Here is a 23,166-nt window from a genome sequence, read left to right on the forward strand (position 1 = left end):
GAGGAGAGGTTTTTATTGATATCTGAAATTGATGATGAGTTTTTTTCAATCTAAAAAGAAATTATTAAAGGTTTTCGAGGAAAAAAAAACTTTTAGTTATTTTTAGTATAGAAATTTTATTTTTCAAATATTTTTATTTTTCTATTTAATATTATTAGGTTTTTCTGGTTTTTTTATTTGAAAGATATAATTTCTTTCTATTTTTATTTTTCTATTCAGTATTAATAGAACTTTATTTTTTTTTCTCTATAAAAAATTGTAATAATTTTTTGATAAGTATAAATAAAAATAAAATATTTTAAATATCTCTCAATAATTATGATATTTTTAATATTGATGATTTTGAGTTTTAATAAACTCTCTTCCGACTGCATTACTTCTCTAGCATAAAATCACGAATAAATCGCATCTCGTCAGTTTTTAAGGATATAGCAAGCGATTCATTTGCGATTTGCTTGCAACTCAAGTCTTTTAAGGTATTTTGGATAGCAAAATCTTTACCATTTATAAAGGGATTTTAATTATAATCATGCATGCATGTTTGTAATTATATATTATTACGAAAAGACTGAAACTTGATAGTCTATATGAAATATAAACTTAAAATTAAGACATTAATATATGTTATTGTGTTAGAAAATAATATAAATTATATTTTAGGATTTTATCTAATAGTCTAAGATATTAAGTTAATACGGTTCTTTGACATGGTATTAGAGCTTTGATGACAAAACTGTCATGAGTTTAAATCTCATCATTTCTATTTATTTAATAAAAAAATTATATCATATCAAATCTTGGACCTCATCTAATAGTTTAAGTTATTTGGTTGAGATGGTTCTTTGACATTCATATCAAATCTTAACAAGTTCCTTTATTTTTATTTAAAAAAATAATATATATTATATTCTGAAACTTCATCTAACAGTTTATATTTTTATTTTTAAATTCAAATAATTATTTGATTTGGTATCGAAAGTTTTGTTAACCAAATGGCTATGAATTTAAATTTTATTATAATGTAGTGTGAATCTATATAAATTTTAAGTTAAAAAAATTTATATATAAAAAAAATATAAAATATGAGCAACAAATTAAAATAGTGGATTGAGATTTGATTTTTGGTTGGCAATTCAGCCGCATCCTTGTACAATACTGTCAACTTCAATTGTGAGAAAAGTTCAAACCTGGAACACACGTGCTGAACAACAAATGGTGGTTTCAAAAGTTAAATCGATAGAAAACTTTTACGAAATAAATCAAGGACACACAATTGGAAGCATACCTCTTTCCTTTCGTGTCCACTAACCATCCATATATATCTTGCTTCTTTGATATTTTCATAGGTTGATGTTGATTCTTGATAAATATATATATATATATATATATATATATATATATATATATATATATATATATATATATATATATATATCAAAACCACATCTAAGGAAGCACAATTACTAGTGTGAAAGCTTCGAAACTTTATATCTTATGACTAGTATCATAGATTTAGTAAGTTTATTTAAATTGACATGAGTCTTTTTTGTTTTATTTATTTAATTAATTAATTTTATTTTATTTTTTAATATTAAATTGATTGAGAATTATTGAGATTATTTATAAATTTTTTAAGTCAATTAAATTATATCATGTTTTTAAAATAGTTTAGTATCAAATATATTAAAATATAACTAACTTTCCTAAATAACTTTTTTACAATTAGAATGTATATAAATAAATAAAAACTATATCTACGCTTTAAAAAAAATTATATTACCAATTTAGATTTTCCAAATAGTATCTCGAGATGCTTTAATAAAGCCTATCATCGAGCACTTATCTTCAAGTTGGTAGTAAGCGACCACCCACCACAACTCATACGTCTTCTTGAAAATCTGTTGCTGCCGCATTCACTCTCCCTTTTCTAACCATGGAAGCCTTGTCACTTCAAATTCTGCTGATACTTTTCTTTCTTTCGCTCTATTGTTACCTCTACGCTCTATTCCCTTCAAAGAAGAAACCTGCCAACAAGGGCTTCAAGGCTTATCCCATAGTAGGGGCCTTACCGGAATTCTTAAGAAATCGACACCGGTTCCTTGAGTGGACTACAGAAACACTCAGTCATTGCCCCACCAACTCTGCTGTCTTTCACCGTCCTGGCAAAGTCCATGGCATCATCACTGCAAACCCTTTGAATGTTGAGTATATTCTCAAGACGAACTTTGAGAACTACCCGAAAGGAGACCGGTTTATCAACCTTCTTGAAGACTTCCTCGGTAGAGGAATCTTTAACTCGGATGGAGAGCTATGGAGAGTCCAGAGGAAAACTGCTAGCTATGAGTTCAATACAAAGTCACTCCGAAATTTTGTCATGGAGAATGTTGAGGTTGAAATTTCGACAAGGTTAGTTCCCATTCTTGCCAAAGCTTCGAAAACAAAGCAGGTGTTGGATTTGCAAGACATATTGGAAAGGTTTGCATTTGATAATATATGTAAAGTGGCTTTTAATGTTGATCCTGCTTGTCTTGGCGGTGATGGGACCAGTGGTGGTGAGTTTATGCGTGCGTTTGAAGATGCTGCCACACTTAGCTCTGGGAGATTCATGTATGTTCTTCCAGTTTTTTGGAAAATTAACAGATTTTTCAATGTTGGGACAGAGAAAACATTGAGAGAATCAGTTAAAATTGTCCATGAATTTGCGGATGAGATGATACGGTCTAGAATTGAGCAAAAAAAAGAAAAGAATGATGAAGATTTGCTATCACGGTTTATAGGGAAGGATGAGGATTCAACTGAATTTCTCAGAGATATTGTCATAAGCTTTATTCTGGCAGGCCGGGACACGACATCCTCTGCTTTGAGTTGGTTCTTTTGGCTACTATCATTAAACCCGGATGTAGAACGGAACATATTAAAGGAGCTTGAAACGATTCGGTCAAGCAACGGAAAAAATCTCGGTGATACTTACAGTTTTGAAGAGCTCCGAGACATGCATTATTTGCAGGCAGCTATTTCAGAGGCATTAAGATTGTATCCACCAGTGCCAGTGGATACAAAAGCTTGCCAAAGTGATGATGTATTGCCAGACGGTACATTTGTGGGAAAGAAATGGTTTGTAACATATCACACGTACGCCATGGGAAGGATGGAGAGTATCTGGGGCAAGAATTGCCGCGATTTTGTTCCTGAAAGATGGCTAGAGAATGGAATATACAGGCAGGAGAGTCCATTCAAGTTTCCAGTATTCCATGCTGGGCCAAGAATGTGTCTAGGGAAAGACATGGCCTATATCCAGATGAAATCCATTGCTGCATCAGTGATTGAGCGATTTGAGATTGATGTGCAGAACAAGGAAAAGTGCCCGGAGCATTTGTTGTCCTTGACACTAAGGATGAAAGGTGGATTGCAGGTTAAGGTGACGGGAAGATGAGTGGAAATGAGGTTGAGCTCAACAAAATCTCTCCATGCATGATTAATAATCTTAACCAGCTTCATGGCAAGCTAGTATTTGGGTCAATTGCACTGGCAGCGAGTCCTATGCTCGTTTGTTTTCCCTTTCATGGTGTTTATGCTTTAATTATACCCATACAAATCTGACGAATTTATATTTGTTGTTGGATGTTTTTATATGATATCTAAACTCACTCCATGTTGGACTCATGCAACAAGAGGAGGGCTGCGGCTGCTAATGAACGATAATGTAATTATCATTAATGTAATTCTCTTTGAAAAGATCTCAAGATTTAAAGTCTACTTGAGAAACGAATAAACAAACAAAAACTAGTCACCCATCATCATGTCCACTAGCCAAGGCCATGCTTTTTAATAAAAAGTTTGATTTTTTTTTATCCAATAAGTCAAATTCACGATTTGATATCCTTAATAAAACTTGATTTAACTTGAAAAAAAATTTCAAAACAATATTATTTTAACTGTTTTATATATATTTTTTTTTAAAATGACTTTGATAAATTCTTCCAACCCTCATGAAACTTGGATGTTTAATAACTTTGCCTCACACAGTTAAGTGTCAACTTCACTTTCCTCATCGATTAATCATATCATTCGTTAATAACAATGCAATCGTCTATAGCGAAATTAAATGGGTAAAAAATCCTTCACAGATGGGTCTTAATCAAAGATGCGTGTTTTAACTTTGATACTGCAGATATCGGTTCTATAGCGTCAATGATTCCATTTCTTAAATGGCACAGCAAAATGTCATTGTTGAACAGGTTATTGATATGATACATTATGGATGATTAAAGATGATGACAATGAGATCATTTATATTTTCCTTTTGGAACCAAACTATTTGCAAGCTTCGGATGACAAATGACACTTACCTGCCCATAACAAGTTACTCAACAACACACTTCAAATACTCTCTTTCAGATTCCCATTTCCAGATTCATGATTTGAGGTTAGTTTTGTTTTTCTCTTATTTTCTTCGCAAACATTTGCATACAAATTCTACTTGAGCAATCTACCCTTAAAAGTGATGAACGTTCAAGTTGAGGATTCATCTCTGTAGATGAGGTTTTCCAATTCGAATGTGATTTTATGCAACAAAATCATAAAGCTCAATGAAAAATCGTAAGTTAAGAGGATTCGGTTGATATAAAGGATAACCATAGAAAAAAACAAGCAGACAATGCATGATAGTATTGCAGCCTTGACTTTTTACACAAACCTGTCTCGATAAACACTTTAAGAAACAAGACAGGTTTGGCGAGAATAGCAGAAATTATAGCAGCTAAATCAGACATCCTCGGAATGAAAGAGAACGTCCGAGTTAGCACAATGACAGAGGGTGTATGCTAACTGTTTTCTACAGAAAAATCGAGTTGTCCTAGACCTATTTTTGCGACCTTTTAATTAGTCTACAAAACTGAAGTCCAGAAAGCTTGGTGATATACATAACTATCAATTGTTGGGTGCCCTTACCTTCAGAACCAGCAAGGACATCTCCCGTTTAGAGTTAGCTTTGCCACTTGGTGCACTTCAATGCCTCCATGACCAGTATTTGTGTTAAACACAGAATAAAGCCTAGGAATCTGCAGTACCCATCATGATCAGAAAATTTCCATATTAAACTGAAACAGCTTTAACTGTTAACACAAAATTCATTGTTAAGGACAAGAGTATACATAAATACATGATGGGTATGAAGCAGTGGACGTGGGAATCCAAGTAAAAAAACAACTGAGTAGTAGATCCACCCAAATGATCTCAAAAGATAATTTTGTAACCCATAGAGATTCAGATTATGGACTGCTGGTGATCCAACAAATATGGAGATGACCAAAAAATAAGTTATAGATACAAAATTTCAAGTTCTAGCTTTTTATGATGAGAATCCCCTTAACCCCGAGTGCCTTTGTCAAAAAATGGAAATCCAGGTTTTATGTCTCCTTAGGTGTTGACATCAAGCATAGTTTACCTAGCATGCTATAGTTTTATAGCAATTGCCCTAAGTGTTGCATGGTAATACACTAAGTGACTTATTATTACCCCTGATTATTCTTAAAACCTAGAAAATGTCATAGTTTAAAACTTTGAGAATGCCATGTTGACCTTCTAATTCTATTTACCCCTTCTTGGTCCTCCCCTTGTTTCTGTTTCAGAGTTATTTTGGTTGAAAATGAGATAAGGTATTTCATCCACTGGCAATTCACTTTTAAAAGTAGAATTGTGCTTCAGTATAGACTGAAAAGGAAGCCCCCATTCGCTCAAAAAAAAAAAAAAAGTCAGTGCCATCCTGGTGTTATTACTAGAAACCAAGACATTGTCTTCTACTTCTCGTCCATCTGAGGCAGTAGTAAGTTCAGGCCCACCTCAAACAAATATCTGATTGCAGGTGGATTCAGTGGGGTATGGGTGGGGGTAATAAGCCATTTAAATGAATTTAGTTGCCCACTTCAGCTCCTTGTCTAGTAAGCAAAGCACTCTCAGTATCAGGATCGTCCTTAATCAACTTCACCCAAATATTAGGTACTATTGCTTACCTACATGATCACATTGAGCAATGACTTGATATTTTTCCAATGGAAGATACCATTTAAGAACTTCAAAAACTTTAGAATGTCTATCTAAAAATATGGGAATTCAATTACAAAAGGCGTGCTTTAAGTTGTATTTTGCACCCAAATCACATACCTTGCTTATTTGGCAAGAAGGAATGGCCACAGAAGTTCACTTCAGGGATGAACCATTGTTATGACCAGTATTAGAATTTTCTCCATTGCTAATGGCATCACCTGTCTTCACCCTACGATAAAAGAGAACATACGCAGCAGCTGACTTCACATCTTCTTCATTTATTGGTGATATGTGAGCGTCATCAAAGTTGTACCACCTGTTCTCATCCAGAAGCTGCACAACACAGGTATAAATTAAGTTCAAGAAATGAACCAATCTATGGATAGCCCACTGCCCCAATATCAGATCTAGAAGCTAAAATTGAACACATAGTAATGTTCAACAAGCTGTAGCTTCTAAAACTGCTATCACAAAAAATAAAGACAAGAACAGACTTAACTTATCAAACACATGAATGAGTTGTAGAAAGGTCTCAATGCCCAAACATTTTATTTAACTCCAAACAAGTAGTACCAACTATTCAAACCCTTCTTTAGCTTTTCACGAAGAATAATTACTGGGAACCACCTATCCATGGTCATGTATATAGTTATCCATGCAAAAATCCAAAATGTCCATCAACTGTCAATACTAGCCAATAATATGAGCTGCACACCAATCTTCTAAACTATGCACCTATTGTCAGTTCCTTCTATGCTCACCTTGATATGTGCAGTGTAGTGCCCACTTCCCATGCCACCATAATGGTTGGTCAATGCGTATAGCTCATAGAGTTGACGTTGAGTGTTGTTCTTGTTGGCTATGTAATTTGTCAAATCAAAGTCACGGATAGGAAAGTTGACAAAAGTTTCTAGTTTATGCTTCATTGATCTGCTATAGGAAAACCTCTTCAAATGGATGACTAACACTTCTGGAAGCCTCCATAAGTCAAGCTTTTTACTTGCTTGCCTCCGCTCCTTACATTTTGGGCAGTACCTGTGTCAGATTTATTCACACTAATCTTTTAGCGCAACTCCTTTCCCTTCAACATGAAGGATAAATAATTCTATGACATCCAAATGCACAAGGAAAATGCCAGCCAAAGATATATCCACTAAGGATTGGTCTGCATTGGAATTAAAAATTGTATGTTGGGGAAGAATAGACACTAACCACATATCTTCAGGCACCAAAGGCTCTTCACGCAGAAAACCTTCTAGACAGGTGTACAAGGAGAGAGGTTCAGTACGAGCTTTCTTATTCACAGGTCCATACTTGAACACTTCAGGCAAGTTTTCCAAATAATGAATGTCATACTTTTCTAAGAGCTCCTGTGACCAATCAACATATACCAACATTGATGTTGATGTTGAGGATAATTTAATTGTTTTGTCTTCTCCCACGGACAGATCAATGCATGCATTACTTTCCTCAACCAACTGAAGCGGTAGTTTGAATAATGTTACTGCCCTGGAACCGCTACTATCCTTGTTCATTGAATCTGATACAGGGTTGGTAAATGCTTCATCAGAGCTGCTCTTGTGGCACATATCTGATGCCGCCAATGACGAGCAAGGCTCAGGAATGTCAGCTTGTCTCAAACTTTCAGATCTCAACAAAGGTGAGAGCATAGTGTGAACTACTTTCTGTATATCACCTCTTGTAATTACATCATCATGTAATATCAAAGAGACAAGAGGCGTTCCAAAGGGTTTCAACTTCTGTGCAGCCTTTGTATCACCTGTTTCCCTGTCAGCCAAAAATAAATAAGAGATCCGACATACAGATAAGTACAGGTGCATGTACAAACAGATAAAATATAAAGCTATGTAATGTACAGTGCATTCCAAACTAACAAAGGCAATAATTGGTGCAAGGTATGAATACCCAAATAAGATAATACATACTGTTCTTGACAGCGATGAATCAACCTAAGCAGAAGTGTTTTCTTTAGCGACTTCGCTATCTTGTAGGCAGCTAGGTGGTCATCATCTTTAATCGTGGAGAGGGATATTAAGGGGTCTTCTAGAAACCTTTGAAATAAATGGTTCCGTACCTGTGAACAACATGTTCAAATAGGTCAAGCCAAGGAATTGCACATCCATAAGTTTATGAACATGAGTGACAACAGTCAATGTCATAACCTCAGCAAGTTTAAGCTCTTCGCTATTCTTCAAGGAACAAGCACAGCTAAGTGCATTGATCAAGTCCCTGCATCGTCCCTGTTTCGGAACAGTCACTGTGCAAGCAAATGGCAAGGCACTTCCATCACATGTAAAAACCGTAACTGTCATAGAACGTGTAGTGGTGGATTGAAGTGGCAAAGAGAGGTACATGAAAGGATCAAATGTAACAGAGATTTTATTGCACTCTGGGCAAACCAAAGTCGACTTGTATTGGCCCTGTGAACAGTGAAATAGTCAACAATTTTAGCACAAATACAGAACTAAAAAAACAGTGGAATGACGGCACTTTTGGTAAATGTGTCAACATATAAGCATAACAATCAGCACATCCTTAATATGAAGCAAGAATACCAAGTTTCATGTCAAAGAATTCCACAAATTTAATAAAGGTTGGATCTTGTGGATTTTGGAATGACACCATATGCAATAACTCTTCTGCACCAGTGCATCCTCATATGGCCCTGTCTTAACCTATCTTCAATGAGGGTTGCCTTGGCATATTATCTTAATATTCTCACTCTTCCTACAAATTGCAATCACCTCTTAGTTGACCATTTCAAACATTCATCTTGATATTCCTGCATGTATATTTCATAACAAATTGCTTCTTCACCATGAAGCATACATTACCATATCAAGAATCGAGCTACAGGCCTCACCACAATGATACAGAAAACACCCTTCAACCAACCAGGATCCATGCTTGCATAATACCCCAGTAATGTTTCTTCATTTCACCACACTGAAGCACCTCTACTTAAATCAAGCTAACACCTCCATTCATGTTGCTAGGATTACAAGACATGCAGTCCATTTTAGTCATGTTTAAATAAAACCTTGTACTCTAAAGTACTTTTCCATAACTCTAAATCACTAGTTTTCCCCAACTTTGGTTTCAGGGTTATCAAAACTATTTCATAAGAAAAAAACATGCACTGTTTTTTGGAGTGCCTGAGTGGGTGGGCGGTAGGCATGTGTGTTTTAGTTTTGCACCATCCAACATCATCCTAAATATGTCTAGTCAGTTCATCCAAGACCCAAAAAAATGAAGATTTGATGTAAGCAAGCTTGAATGATCATTATAATCCGCACCTGGCACACATCAACGATTATAGAATCATTACGAGCAATATGACTAGCCCAATATTCATCAGCAACTTCTTCATCTGGGCGACCATCAGCATCTTTTGACTTTTTATATGGCTTATGTTTAACACGATTCAGATCTTCATGAAGACCATCTAAAAGAAATGCTAAAAGCTCCTGCAACAATACAGACCACTTAGCTTATACAAACTGCACATATTCCATACAAAATGCAACAGCACAGACCATTAGTGAAAAGTTTGTTGCCCTTGAGAACCTGAGAATCGTGCTGATTATAGCCACTAAATTGAGGTGCAAATCGAGCCAACTTCATTTTAAATTGTCGAGGAGCAATTGCTGTTCGCCCAGGTGCCCATAGCCTTCGAAGTAACTCACCAAATGCAAGAGCAAGCTCACCCTACAAAATTGCTAACTCAATTCAACAGAATATAAACAGAAAAGTTGAACAATGACTTACAATACTTAATATAGCTAAATGAAACTTCCATCAGTAAAATCACTCCAAATATGATCCATCTGTTAAAATAATTTTCATTCAGTCATTCTTATTGATAGATGAACTTCACATCTCAAGATTCGGCCTAGAGGTCTATTGATTGGCTGCAACTCATTTCCAAGGTAAGGTAAATTGGTATTCCAGCAGCCATATCAATGTAAAGGAATGTGCTCTTCTAGGTTCATTTCAATTGTGTGTAGAAAAGGCCAAGAAAAAAAGAATTCAATCCAGGGTGAATCCTTACAGCTTTTAAAATCAGCCTTTTATATTATCATTGATGTGCAATATCTTCAGCAAGCCAGAAAAGTGTACTGGACAATCAAAAAACAAGGACTCAGAACATCAAAATTTATGCAAATAAAAATACTGCTCAAACACTAAGATCTGGGCTGGACAAAGAACTTCAAACCTATTCTTGTAGATTGCAGTGCACATACACGAACAAAATTTTGAGTGAAAACATATGATTTCCCTTCATAATGCCTGTTAAGTAATTTAAAGAGTAGTTTGTATGCTTAAAAACATTCTATGTTGCTGCACTGATCAAGTTGAAAGGGGCTTGAGTAATTTCATTCAAGAATTTGCGATTTAAATTAATTAACATATAATGAATTCAAATCTAGTTGAGATCTTTGAAACCCAATTAGAAATGACCTAACAACAGCTTGCCTGATCATCAGCATCAATTACAAGCTCTACTTGTGAACGGTAACAAATGAAAGGTTTTATCAGTTTTATACCTGACATAAAGTACCAAAGTACAAATCAGTGCCACAAGAGATCTGATTAACAAACTCAAGAAAGAATAATAAATGTAAACAAGACCTGAGAAAGAAAAAATAGATTGTACTTCCAAAAAAAGACAGTTATATCGATCCAACAAAAAATTGTCCCTCAATCAACATCTGAAGTTAGATCTTCCATGGCATGAAAGAAACTGTAATATTTGTCAACAAAGACACTTCCAAGACCATATCATTTAGATGAAATCGAATAAGCTCAAAACCAAGAGAATTTTAGCTATCCAGTGTACCTTTTCATTTAGCAAGTGTTTCAAAATCATACTTGGAAAAAAAATAAGCATAATTTATATTGTTCATCAATAATCAAACTTACCACCATACCCAATGGGTTTTTCCAATTTATCTCTTGATGATAATCCTCTCGAAAATATTCGGCAAACTCTGATGTGTGAACAAGACATTGTATTGCACTATTCATAAAGCATGTGTTCCCTAGGTTCTGCAACCCAATCAAGCCACCAGAAGACCCCCTTGTAGTAACAGTACTGGTCCCATATGCATTATCCAGCTCCCTACCCTGATATGTCAGATTTGGACCCTGGGATGTCAGATTTGGACTTTGAGATAGCTCTGCACTGCAGCCTCTAGAAGCACCCTTGCTTGCAGATAAACCTCCTGCAATTGATAAGCTTGACTTAGAAGGCTCTAAATGAAAAGAACTAGCGTCCTTCACAGTTGGTCCATTGTCCTGAGCAGATCTTATAAAACGACTCAATGCAGTACCATTGGCAATGTCATGAACCTCCACCAGAATCTGTATACCATTATAAAACAAAAGAAAATTCAAATTTAAAACAAGAAAGTAACATGTATTTACACCATGGCACAGTACAAAAAGACTTACATCCTGATCCATCTGTAAGTTGGCATCATCAAGTGTTTTATCCATGTCATTCATCAGAGCATGTTTACGGTGGCCATAGTAATCCCAAATGCATACCTGTAAAAAAAATTACTAAATGATAAGAAACTGAATATGAGGAATTGCTCAACGTATTTTAAACTAGAAACTTTCAATCTATATTTCAAAATATAAAAATAAATAGCTGAGGTATTTTCAAGCCTTGCCTGCTCTAAGTTCAGATAAAAAATCTCACAAGCTCTTTTGTGAAGCTCTCCAACTGTCTCCTGCAAAAATGATTCAGTTTTTTATGAGCAAACACAAGATATATTTGGAGAACATTTCATAAAATGGAAACTTACAGTTGAAACTTTAAACTATCACCACTCAAATTGTAGTATTCAGATTCTAAACACCATTTAGAGCTGATACAGCGGCCCTGGTTACTGGTTAGTTTTAATAACTCGTGGTTGAAACTGCATTTATTTGGTGAACAAGAGATGCAATTTCACCACTTTCAGATTTATGCCAATATGGCTGCAAACAATCCAGCATGGTAGCTGTTGAGGTTGTCATGATGATGAATTTGATGGAGAGAGCGCAATTTTGTGGCAGATTTAGGGTAGCAGTGTTAGGGAAGTGGTAATGATTAGCTTATTTTCTCAAACACACTCAATACTGATTGCGGAAACATTCTCAAAGTTACTTAAGAGGTTAAGAGTTGAGATTTTATTAAGTCAATGCTAAATTGAGTCATCAACCATGTCCTTGGGTCAAGTTACAACAAAATAAGCTGCTCAATAAAGTAGCAAATCATGACAGATTTCAAGTTATACCTTCTTGCTAATTCTTACTGCACAATGATCACCCTTCGGCATAACCAGTAGCTGAAGACGGAGAGGATATACCTCTACAGCAAACTCTGTCTGAGAAAGACCTGAACTGATTACTTTCCGTGACAATGCTGGACCACCTCCATACCTGTACCCAACAATACCATCACTTTTATAAGAGCATTTCCCCCATTCAAAGATATAATTTAGCAATCCCTTATTGCCTGTGAAGACGAGAAGGCAATAAAGAAAACTCCTACCTATGTTCTCTATTCATGTTGGAAGTAGCTATTGAATATGGTATTGAGCATAAAAATCCTACCAAAAATTAAGATTATAACCACCGGTCCTTGTGTAAAAAATGCAAAAAAGAAAAGCTAAATAATGAGAAAGTAACGTCATAAATTCTATTCTTCCACAGTTTCATAAACAACTCACCATGAATACAACTGGTTCCAAACTTCTTGCGGAAGCAATACATAATCACGGCCTTCTAATAAAGTATCATGAATCTCAATGCCAACATTAGACTCCTCCGAATTCACATCATATATCAAATCAGAATTATCAATACTAGCAGGCCTTTTTGAAGAGCTAACTGTATGACAATTCTCTAACATAGATGACCCATCATTAGTAACATTTGTCTGGTCTTGGTTCACATAATCAATCCAATGTTGCCACCATCTATTATAAACCAGCAAAAAAAAAATATCACCAAAATTATTATTTAAAATTTTAACAGCTCATTCTCAAATAAGAAATAATAATAATAATAATAACTTCCATTCTCTACCACACACACACAATGAACAGAATTGCTGAGTAAATTACTTAGTTCCCACTTGAAACTTGAACAATAATTGTCTCTTAATTCAGAAAACAAGAATTGAGATTTGCATTCTTTAAAGATTTCAGACAACTAAAAACCTTTCTTTACAGTAGAAAAAATCAAAACTAAACAAACCCACTTTGCATTTTTACATTAAAAACTTGTTAACACTCTAAAAAATCAAGACATGAGAGAAAAGAAAAGGAAAACTCAAATAGACTTCAACTTTCACTCTAAAAACAAAACTTTGAATTTTTTGAGGTCACGAACCTTTCGACACGAAAAACCCACACAGAGGAAAGAAAAATAAAGAAATTAATGTTACCGTTGAGTGATTAAATAAAAGCTATCGCCTTCTTTACTCTTAGATTCTGAAGTAATCGCAATGTCTCTAATCAAAACCCTCTCTTCTTCTGGTGTCAGCCGTGCACCGCCGCTACTGTTGTTGCACGCCACCCTCACCTCCGTCATCAGAGAAGAAGAGAAGTGATTCTTTTCCTGGATCTACAGATTTGTGAAATTTTCTCTTTTGTTTTTGGTTTTCCTGAATTTTGTTTGGTGTTTTCTCGGAAACCAAACAGGGATGGAGAAAAAAATCAGGTGGTTTTAGTGTAATATCTCAGCTAAACCCTTGATAATTCATTTTTTAAGGTTGTTAGAAAACTTGTTTGGATATCTAAATGGTTTAGTTTTGTTCTAAATGGGTCGGTTTAGAGTGGATGGTTTACGAGCAGTATTACACCCGATCCAAATGCAGCTGACATCGTTTTGATTCATGTGAAAACCAGCATTTTAGGGATGGGACGATGAAGAGTTTCGATTTTATTAGAACCTTGTTATAAAACTCATTCGAAATCGACTAGTTCAAAAAATGGATACCATGAACCTAAGTATTTAAAAAAAAAAAAAACCACTTAAAACAAAATCATAAAAAAAAAATAGAGTTTTTCTAATATCTTGAATTAATGAGTAATGATTCATTGAGCTAAATTTCAAATTAATAAATGAATTTATAGAATAAGTTTTGAATGAGTGGGGGTAAATTTTATATTTTAAAATTTAATCTGAAAATATTAAAAAATATTAATTTAAAATAAAAAAATAAAAAATAATAACTTTTTTAAAACTAAAAATAAAAAATGGAAAACTAGCCATGTTTGTTTCCCGGAAAGTAATTTCCGGAAAACCATTTTCCAAACTTTCTTGTGTTTGTTTGTCATTAGAAAAGTTGGTCAACGGAAAACACTTTCTAGTCAACGGAAAATACTTTCCGGTCAATAGAATATATTTTCCAGTCAATTTCAGTCAAAGAAAAATTTGACTTGGTTTTCAGAAAAGTGTTTTCCCTTTAGTTGTGTTTGTTTTCCGAAAAGTGGTTTCCAGGAAATCACTTTCCAAACTTTCTTGTGTTTGTTTGCCAGTAAGAAAGTTGGTCAATGGAAAACACTTTCCAATAAAAGAAAAATTTAGCTTGGTTTTCAGGAAAGTGTTTTCCTGAAAAATTTGGGGGGAAACACTTTCCGGAAGTTATGAAAAATTTAGAAATGTCATTATTTGCTTATTATATTAAATTTAATCCTCAAACTTTTGATTGCTATATATATTTTGTTTTAAATATTTATTTTTCAATTTCATCTCTTAAAATTTTATTTTTATATTAACTTTGGTCTTTATTTTTATAATTGTTATTTGCTTTTCCTTATCATATTTTTATTGAAATTTTTTATCTATCAAATTTGGTCCTCATTCTTTTGATTGTTACTTATTTTATTTGAAATAATTTATGAAATGTTGATTATTATTATTTTAATTTCTTCATCTTTCATTTTTTTTTTAATTTTTTATATTTGATCTCTATTATTTTGATTATTATTTATTTTATTTGAGATAATTTATGAAATTATATATTTTTTTTCAATTTCATTCTTATTCAACTTTTTAATTTGTAAGATTTGTTCCTCATTATTTTAATAAACTTGAGAAAAATAAAATATTAATAAGTTATTTTCCAGCCTATTTTTCATGACATAACCAAACACTGGAAAGTGTTTTCCAACTCATTTTTCATTACACTACCAAATATCAAAAATACTTTACTGTAATTTACTTTTTCCAGAATTTATTTTCTAAAAAAACACTACTTTTCAGCAAACAAAGAAGCCAGGATACACCATAATTTAAACCATTAAGGGAGGTTTCGGATGTCTAAATGGGTTTTCAAATTTGAATGGTAACTCTAAATGAACCCTTAGGTTTTTATGAAAGTTTGATAAAAAGCCCAACATAGTATTGCTAAAAATATATCCATTAGGCCCATATAAAACACCCCTATTGAGCCCAAATGCTGTAACATTTTAAGAAAATTAAACCACAAAAGAGTACCAAGAAATTTGAAAAGAAGATGATTATTTTATTTTCATTCTCATTTTTTTCTTAAACTGAAACTGAATCTTCTTCCATGACCTCTTCCAAGGGCTTGCAAGTGTAACACCAAGCACAAACCACAAAATACACAAAATTTACAGCTTGGATACCAGTTACAAGCCAATAATAATAGTCCAGCTTTCCTTTGTTCAGGTTCCTGTCAGGTAACCAATTGTTCTTGTGTCCTGTGTGCTCATGAATCAGTGACACCATCAATGTGCCCAAGTAATCTCCAACAGAACTTGCTATCCAAAACAATCCCAAGGCAATACTTCTCATGCTTTCTGGTGATTGATCATATAGAAATTCTAACTGTCCAACAGCCATGAAGACTTCTGACATTCCATGGAGGGAAAGCTGAGGAACCAGCCAGAATACACTTATAGGAACGGTGGCTTTAGGGTTATCCACTAAGTTATGATTTTCTGCAACTGTTCTTCTCTTTTTCTCAACCAATGCAGCAACAACGGAAAAGAGAATGTTGAAGAGTAGCCCTATGCCCATTCTTTGTAGGTATGTGATGCCTGCAGAATTTCTTGTGAATCTACGCACAAGGGGCACGAAGAGGCGTTCGTAAAGAACAAGCCCTATGATCACGGTCATGATGCCAAAGAAGGACATACTAGCAGGAGGAATTTGGAAGGAATTCGACAGCCGACGATCCATGGTGCGAGCCTGTTGTGTATTGAAGCTGCTACTGTGTGAATTTGCAGTGACAAGTAAAATCCCAGCTGCCCAAACTGGAAGCAATCTGAGAAAGGATTTTAGCTCCTCTACTCGATGCACGGTAGCTAGCTTCCACAGATTTGGTGCACTGGAATCTGTTGCCTCACCATACTTCTCTACTGCTGCTTTATCAAGCCACCTGCAAAGTGAAAAGGCCAGTTTATAAATTCTTCTGCAGCTTACTTTGTTATCCTACGTCGTGAATTTTTGTTTTAAAACATAGCTTACTTGAACTGAGTGGTGTGTAAAAGCCTTCCGTGGACAGATATAGCAGCATCAAGCTCTTGGTTTTGGTACAGGAGGCTTGGATCTTCTGGCGCCACAGCTTTTCTCTTCCTTATAGCAGCAACAATCACTTGAATTACTCTGACCAATGGGCTTCCTCCTGGTTTCACTTTCTTATAAAGTGGAGAACCAGATAGAAAGACCATGAAAGCTACAGCCATGGCAATAGTTGGTATTCCAAGACCCCAGCCCCAGCTCACATTATCTTGTATGTAGACCACAATAGTCACTGCAGCTAATCTTGCTAATCCCAAGATAAAGTAGTAACAATTGAAAAAGTTCCAGCTTCGGGACTCGACACATGATTTGCTCATGTCCAATTGGTCTGCAGCATAGGCCATGACACAAGGCCTGGTGCCACCCAAGCCAATAGCTAAGAGGAATAGAGACAAGTAGAGGGTGCTTAGTTGGAAACTTGAAGCCTCTTTGCAGTCCACTAGCGATGGACATGGTGGAGGATGCAGTGATTTCAGTAGTGCTGTTGTGGTGATGCTAATCAATCCCTGCGAGAACAGATGTGAATCAATCGCAGTGTCGAATTAATTTTCAGCTCCCAGGACTAACTGGTTTGGACTTTGTGTCATATAAAAGCCTCTCTCGAGTCCGTATTTGAACTAGTGCATTCAAGCTAATTTTCTTTCTTGAAGACTCCTTAAATTCAAACCCGAGAGATGACGATGTCGAGAACAAAACCACATCTATATATCGACACATTCGAGGAAGATTCTATTCTGAAGATTGTATTGAAAGCCACAGGATATGCATGTTAATTACAGATGCATTAGAACCCTAATATCATCTGGACCTTGAGATACGAAATCTGTACTGCAACATCATAGAAAATAAATATGCCGAGAGAGTGAGAGGGATGAACCAGTTCATAGATGATGGAACCAACGATGATGGTCCAGAATCGGCCAGCAAATGAGTCGGCGATCAAAGCACCGATCAAGGGTGTTAAGCTGGCGGTTCCGTTGAAGTTGGAGACAATATTAGAGGCCTTTACAAGAGGCAAGTTCAGCTGCTGAGTAAGGTATGTTATCATGTTGGCGTGAAAACCAATGGTGGAAAATCTGTCACAAACTTCAGTTACTGCCAAAAACATGAAGGTTAATGAACAGACAGTTCAGCACTTAAGGTAATGTAAACATCTGCAGTCCAAAACAAACTCACCAAGGATGAAGGGAATTGTCTTCATGCCTCCAAGATTTTTCCTCTTATCATATTCCTTGATCTTCACCTCCTCCGGCTTCTCAGCTTCATGAGATTTGTTGTTGTCCTGAAACTCCATTTCTGGTCCAATTCCCTGTCAAGAATCCAACCAAGAAAATGGATGTGTGGGCAGGCTACTGTAGTGGAGACTCTACTGTAGTGGAGACTACTTATGGGTGAGGCGAGGCGAGGCTTATATATTGTATAGTTTTTTTTACTATTTTTGTCTGTATTCATTATTTCTTAGGGATTCCTCATATTATCTAATCCTCCACTTGAGAATTTATTTCCATATCTTATCTTAAAACTCGTGTATTACTAGGTTGATAAGCAGTCGCATTTATGGCTTTTTTATTATTTTTTAATATTTTTATTTTTCAATACATATAAAAAGCATAGGGAAGGTTTGCGTGACATAAAAATTAAACAAAAAGCTAATGAAGAAATGATAAGTTACTGTAGCTACAAGACCAAATCATTATTTATTGAAATAGTGATTTTAAAAAATTGTTCTTTATACTATATATTGAGAATAGTGATTTAAAGAAATATTGATTTAAAAATTATTTTTTTCTCCAACATTAAATTATTTGATAATTGAGTTTTATAATTTTATTCCATTTATTTTTAAACCTAGTTACTCTAGTATCATATTTGGATAAAAAAATTTGCATCTTAACTCGGGTGAACTTGAATCAAGTTTTTTTTATCTTTTTTTAATTATATTTTTTTTTCTTGATTTTTGACCTACAATATTATTTATTTTTTTTGCTAAAGATTAACTTTCAACTATTTTATTTTCATTTTGTTTTTTATGGAGCTATTATATTTTCATTTGATTTATTAGGAACTCATCTTTGATCTTTTTTTTCTTATTTTTCTTTCAATGAGATTATCTCAATCTTCTACTAATAGTCACCAAGTGATGTGGTAACCTAATTTAATTGGGTTTTTTTTTATTATTTTATTAGTTTTTTCAATTTCACTCTTTAATATTAGATTTTCTTATACTCCAAATGAACTAATATTGAAATTTTTTATAGATATCAAACATGATCCACCAACTACCTTACTAAGAATAAATGGATCCTTGTGAAATTAACAAATATAACGATACCAACTTAGCCCACAAACCCATATGATAAACTCGGAATTCATTAGGTATGATCTTCCTTCTAATTTTATTAGATTTTCCCAAATTGATATTACACGTTGTATATCATAATTGGATTGAAATAAATAAATATTTTTTTGTAAATTTGTGATAGTTTCTTGTTAGTATTTTATATATATTTTTTAAGTGATTACGTTTTCTTTATCATCTTGTTTTTCACGTAAACATGAAAGAAATGCTTGAAAAAACTAATAAAACAAATCTAATAACCTACATATTTTGAAACTCTGATTCTACACTTGAGGTTATATTTCTTATTCAAATTTTAGTTTATGTTTGGTTAGTGTCCTGAAATTTAAAATATATATATATAAAAGTGATAAAAACATGCTTTATTAGAAGATCAAAGATAAATATATAAAATAAATATATTTTTATAATAATTTTAGAATGAATTTTTTTCTCCTTTAAAACAGGAAGAACAAGGAAATATATTATCCACGTCCCAACTGTTTTCATTTCTTTAACATCTCCAGCAAGATATATAAAATGCATTAATGCCAAAATAGACTGATAAAGACATCGATGAGACTCCGTTGAACAGTCCGATGAGCCAAAAAAAAAAATGGCATTATCGCCTAGGGGAAAAAATGGAATCCTTCTGGATGTTAGGACCTTATCGTGCTTTCTTTTTCCAATTCTTGATGAGTAGCTGCCATGGAAGTCTTGATCCACAGCCACAATGGAGGTCACAACCATGGCCACTTGGTTCTTGAATTGACAGAGACATCAACTTCTATACATGCTTGGCTCAGCCTTTCCCTTTTCAATTTATCAACTTTTACATCGTCAGCTGCGCCACTTTGTAGGGCTCATTTGTTTTTGGGATTTTTTGTGGCCCATTATCATTTCGGTGATTTTTTTTTTTGAAATAATTAAATATGTTTTGTTGATATTTTTATAACGGTACTAGTGATGTGATGTTGTAATTAAAATAGCAATGCGTTTTCTTTTCTTTTAACTCTCTCCTTTTTTTTATTAAATATTGTGTCCAATAATTTTATAATTTAAAAGAGTCATAAATAATATATATGATTGGTGAATGAATATTATTTATGATTTTCAAATTTATACTATTTTTCTAAATATTTTTTTTTATTGTTATTTTATCATTATTTTTTCCTACATTAGCATCCATAAAAAAAATATATCCAAAAGACAACAAATCTGATGACATGTAGCCACTTGGATAATGGATAACTGCAGTAGCTGAGGGTAAAAAACATGCACCTCAGGAGCGACATATTAAATTATTAAAACTATATTTATTAATTAGGATACAGAATTTGTACAATAAACTAGTTTATTAATTAGGATACAGAATTTGTACAATAAACTAGTTTATTCACATGCGTTCCATAAAAGATCAATATTAAATTTTATAAAATATAAAAGAAATATTAAGAGTATATAAAATATTTTAATAATGTTATTAAACCTAATTAAATGGGTTAATTTTTAAAACTTCATTCAACTATTTGCCAGATTTATGATATGTAAGTCTGGTAACTATGTCAAACTCAAGTATCTAGGTCCAGCAATCGCTCCAAGCCCCTATGTTTTTTTAAAAAATATAGGAATTTCGATTATAATTGTTCTAAAAATATATTTATTTTGTATTTTCATTTGTTTTTTAAACCAAATATATTTTTATTTTTTCTATATTTCTTTTTTATTTTGAGATATTGACTACACACATCCCCCTAAAATTCACTTAATTTTTGTTTATTAATCTTTAATTTATTAAAAAAATCATCTACAAAATCACGCAGAAGTCTTGATCCACAGTCACAGTGGAGGTCACAAGCATGGCCACTTGGTTCTTAAATTGACAGAGACATCCATTTCCCTGAAACAACAGTAGTATGCTTTTTCATTCATCAACTTCTATATTGTCGTAATTAAAATTTCGATATGCTTTCTTTTCTCTTTACTCTCTCATCTTTTTTTTTTATTAAGTATTGTATCAATAATTTTATAATTTGAGAGAGTCATAAATAATATATGTGACTTGTGAATTGCAAATATTATTTGTAATTCTCTCAATTATGTTATTTTTTAAAATATTTTTTATTTATTGTTATTTTATCAAAAAAAAATTTACTACGTTAGCATCCATTAAAAGAAAACCTCTCCAAAAGACAGCAAATCTGATGACATGTAACAACATGGATAACTGCAGTAGACATGTATTTCAGTAAAAAAAATACCAAAATACTACCAAAGACAAAAGCTTTTTATTTTTTTTAATTTTTTATGAAGCTAAAAGTATTATTTGATTGTTCTTGAAAATTTAAAAAACTTGAATACTCTTATGAAAGAAAGTTAAGGAAATGTTTATCCACTTGTGAAAAGATGAGAAATTAAAAGTAAAACTATTATTACAATTAATAGTAAAAAGCTCTCTTGATTTATAGTGATTTCCCCCACATATTTTTAGCTCTTGTTATAATTAAGTAATTACATATTTATAAAAATCAAACACAAATTTTTTTTATTATTATTCTAAACATCTTTAGAACCATATTGTATAATGTTTGATGATACATGAAAAAACTACACAATAATATTAATTATTAGACCAAATTCAATCAGGCCTATATGATGTTTTATACAGGGTACACATCTCCATAAATATCTTTATAAATATTTAAGATATTTATCTTTAAAAAGTCTATATAAATACCGATATTTTTAGAAGCATAAAAAAAGATTAAAGAAAAACATCTTAACCAATCTGTATGCCAAGACAATCTTAAAAAGAAAGAAAAATCTTGTCCTATTATTCATCATCCTCTTAGGCAATTCTTATGATTGTTTTTCAAAACTTAACCAAAGAGTTCAAATTATTAGGTGAAGATCAGATTAGACTTCTCTCAAATAAAAAAAATTAATGCACTCCTTCAAGTTGTTTTCGGTCCAATACAAGGAGTGACAGGACTTCTAAGGCTTTCCTCCTTCATAGACCATAGTTCATAAAAGAATTTCGTGCATAACCGGGTCAGTTAAATTGATATAAAAACAATGTTGATTTTATTTTTTTTAAAAATAAATTTTAATTTTGATCAAATCATTCTGAATCCACCTTTTTTTTTTTATTTTTTTAAAATTTAGCCCAAATCAAATCTTAAATTAACCTCAAGTTAGTCAATGTTATGCAGGGAGAGATTCTCCACCTTCCCCTTTCTTAAATCCCTGCCCGTTTTCTATCAACATTCAAACTTGAACTTCAAAGTGAAAACATTCTTTTTTAGTCTGCTTAGTAAATTTTTAATACATGCCTCACATGTAATAATTACAATGAACTCTTTAAAATAAAAACATTCTAAAAAAAAAAATTATAATTATAATATTATTATATTAAAGTTGATGGAGCTCTAAATAAAATTTTTTTATTCACATCATATACTTTATATATTTGTATTATATAAGAGAAGTTTTTAACAATAAAATCTATTAAAAAATAATTCATAAATATTATAATATAATATTATTTTGGGTAAAGAAAGCTAATTTAATTTTATAACATTAGTATACTAGATTCAATGTTTTATTTTTTTTAGATTATTTTTCAATAGCTTTGAATTATATATATTATTAAATACATAAATTATCAAAATAAGATATAAGAAAAATTTTAGATTATGATTTATCAGAATTTTACTGATATTTGATTATGTTTATTCTCATCTCTAATTTTTTTTTACTCTTATCATCTTCCTCGATCTTCACCGCCTCCTGCTTCTCAGCTTCATGAGATATGTTGTTGCCCTAAAACCTCATTTCTGGTCCCATATATTGATTATGTCAGGAATCCAACCAAGAAAATGGAATTGTGGGCAGGCTACTGTAGTGGAGACTACAAGGGGCTAGTTATAGGTGAGGTGGATCCCATATATTGATTTCAATTATAGGATATTTATACTATCAATGTCTGTATTTATATTTGTACGGATTTTGAGGTATTATTGCCTAGGGATGGCATCTCACTTCCTCAGATTATCTCATCATACACTTGAGAATTTAATGTTGTCTCGTAATTTGTGAGCTATTAGGTTGATAAGCAGTCACATTTATGGCTTTTTTTCAATATTTGTCATTTCAATACAAATGAAAAGCTGAGGGAAGGGTTGTGTCACATTTATGATTGTTGTTGTCCTGAA

The 23,166-nt window shown here is 33.0% G+C and overlaps 3 protein-coding genes across 7 annotated transcripts; 1 reads left to right on the forward strand and 2 right to left on the reverse strand.

Annotated features, from left to right (window-relative positions):
* Positions 1 to 1,835: 1,835 nt before the first annotated feature.
* On the forward strand, positions 1,836 to 3,630 carry LOC118033332 (cytochrome P450 CYP94D108). Its single transcript, XM_035038271.2, has one exon. It carries the CDS (start codon positions 1,934 to 1,936, stop codon positions 3,431 to 3,433), a length of 1,500 nt encoding a protein of 499 aa, XP_034894162.1. The 5' UTR covers positions 1,836 to 1,933; the 3' UTR covers positions 3,434 to 3,630.
* Positions 3,631 to 4,618: 988 nt separating this feature from the next.
* LOC118033326 (ubiquitin carboxyl-terminal hydrolase 5) lies at positions 4,619 to 14,051 on the reverse strand. 5 transcript variants are annotated; one of them, XR_004684843.2, is made up of 16 exons: positions 13,508 to 14,051; positions 12,789 to 13,037; positions 12,354 to 12,498; positions 11,745 to 11,804; positions 11,521 to 11,616; positions 10,998 to 11,430; positions 10,543 to 10,613; positions 9,634 to 9,774; positions 9,363 to 9,533; positions 8,229 to 8,486; positions 7,992 to 8,140; positions 7,258 to 7,833; positions 6,807 to 7,080; positions 6,163 to 6,378; positions 5,841 to 6,011; positions 4,619 to 5,060 (listed from the first exon to the last, which is right to left on the reverse strand). XR_004684843.2 is itself a non-coding variant. In XM_035038263.2 (16 exons), the coding sequence occupies exons 1-15, from the start codon at positions 13,651 to 13,653 to the stop codon at positions 6,199 to 6,201; spliced, it is 2,841 nt and encodes a 946-aa protein (XP_034894154.1). In that variant the 5' UTR covers positions 13,654 to 14,050; the 3' UTR covers positions 4,619 to 5,060; positions 6,163 to 6,198. The 5 variants fall into 5 exon arrangements, 4 of the variants coding, with proteins under 4 accessions (XP_034894154.1, XP_034894151.1, XP_073261227.1 ...); XM_035038263.2 differs by lacking the exon at positions 5,841 to 6,011 and having other exon boundaries at positions 10,998 to 11,291; positions 11,400 to 11,430; positions 13,508 to 14,050; XM_035038260.2 differs by lacking the exon at positions 5,841 to 6,011.
* A 1,520-nt stretch (positions 14,052 to 15,571) lies between these two features.
* On the reverse strand, positions 15,572 to 18,010 carry LOC118033330 (protein NRT1/ PTR FAMILY 3.1). Its single transcript, XM_035038267.2, has 4 exons — positions 17,791 to 18,010; positions 17,492 to 17,709; positions 16,561 to 17,120; positions 15,572 to 16,471 (listed from the first exon to the last, which is right to left on the reverse strand). The coding sequence occupies exons 1-4, from the start codon at positions 17,906 to 17,908 to the stop codon at positions 15,616 to 15,618; spliced, it is 1,752 nt and encodes a 583-aa protein (XP_034894158.1). The 5' UTR covers positions 17,909 to 18,010; the 3' UTR covers positions 15,572 to 15,615.
* Between the last annotated feature and the right edge of the window lie 5,156 nt (positions 18,011 to 23,166).

This window comes from Populus alba, chromosome 16 (genome assembly GCF_005239225.2).
Source record: "Populus alba chromosome 16, ASM523922v2, whole genome shotgun sequence".
Lineage (NCBI taxonomy): Eukaryota > Viridiplantae > Streptophyta > Magnoliopsida > Malpighiales > Salicaceae > Populus > Populus alba.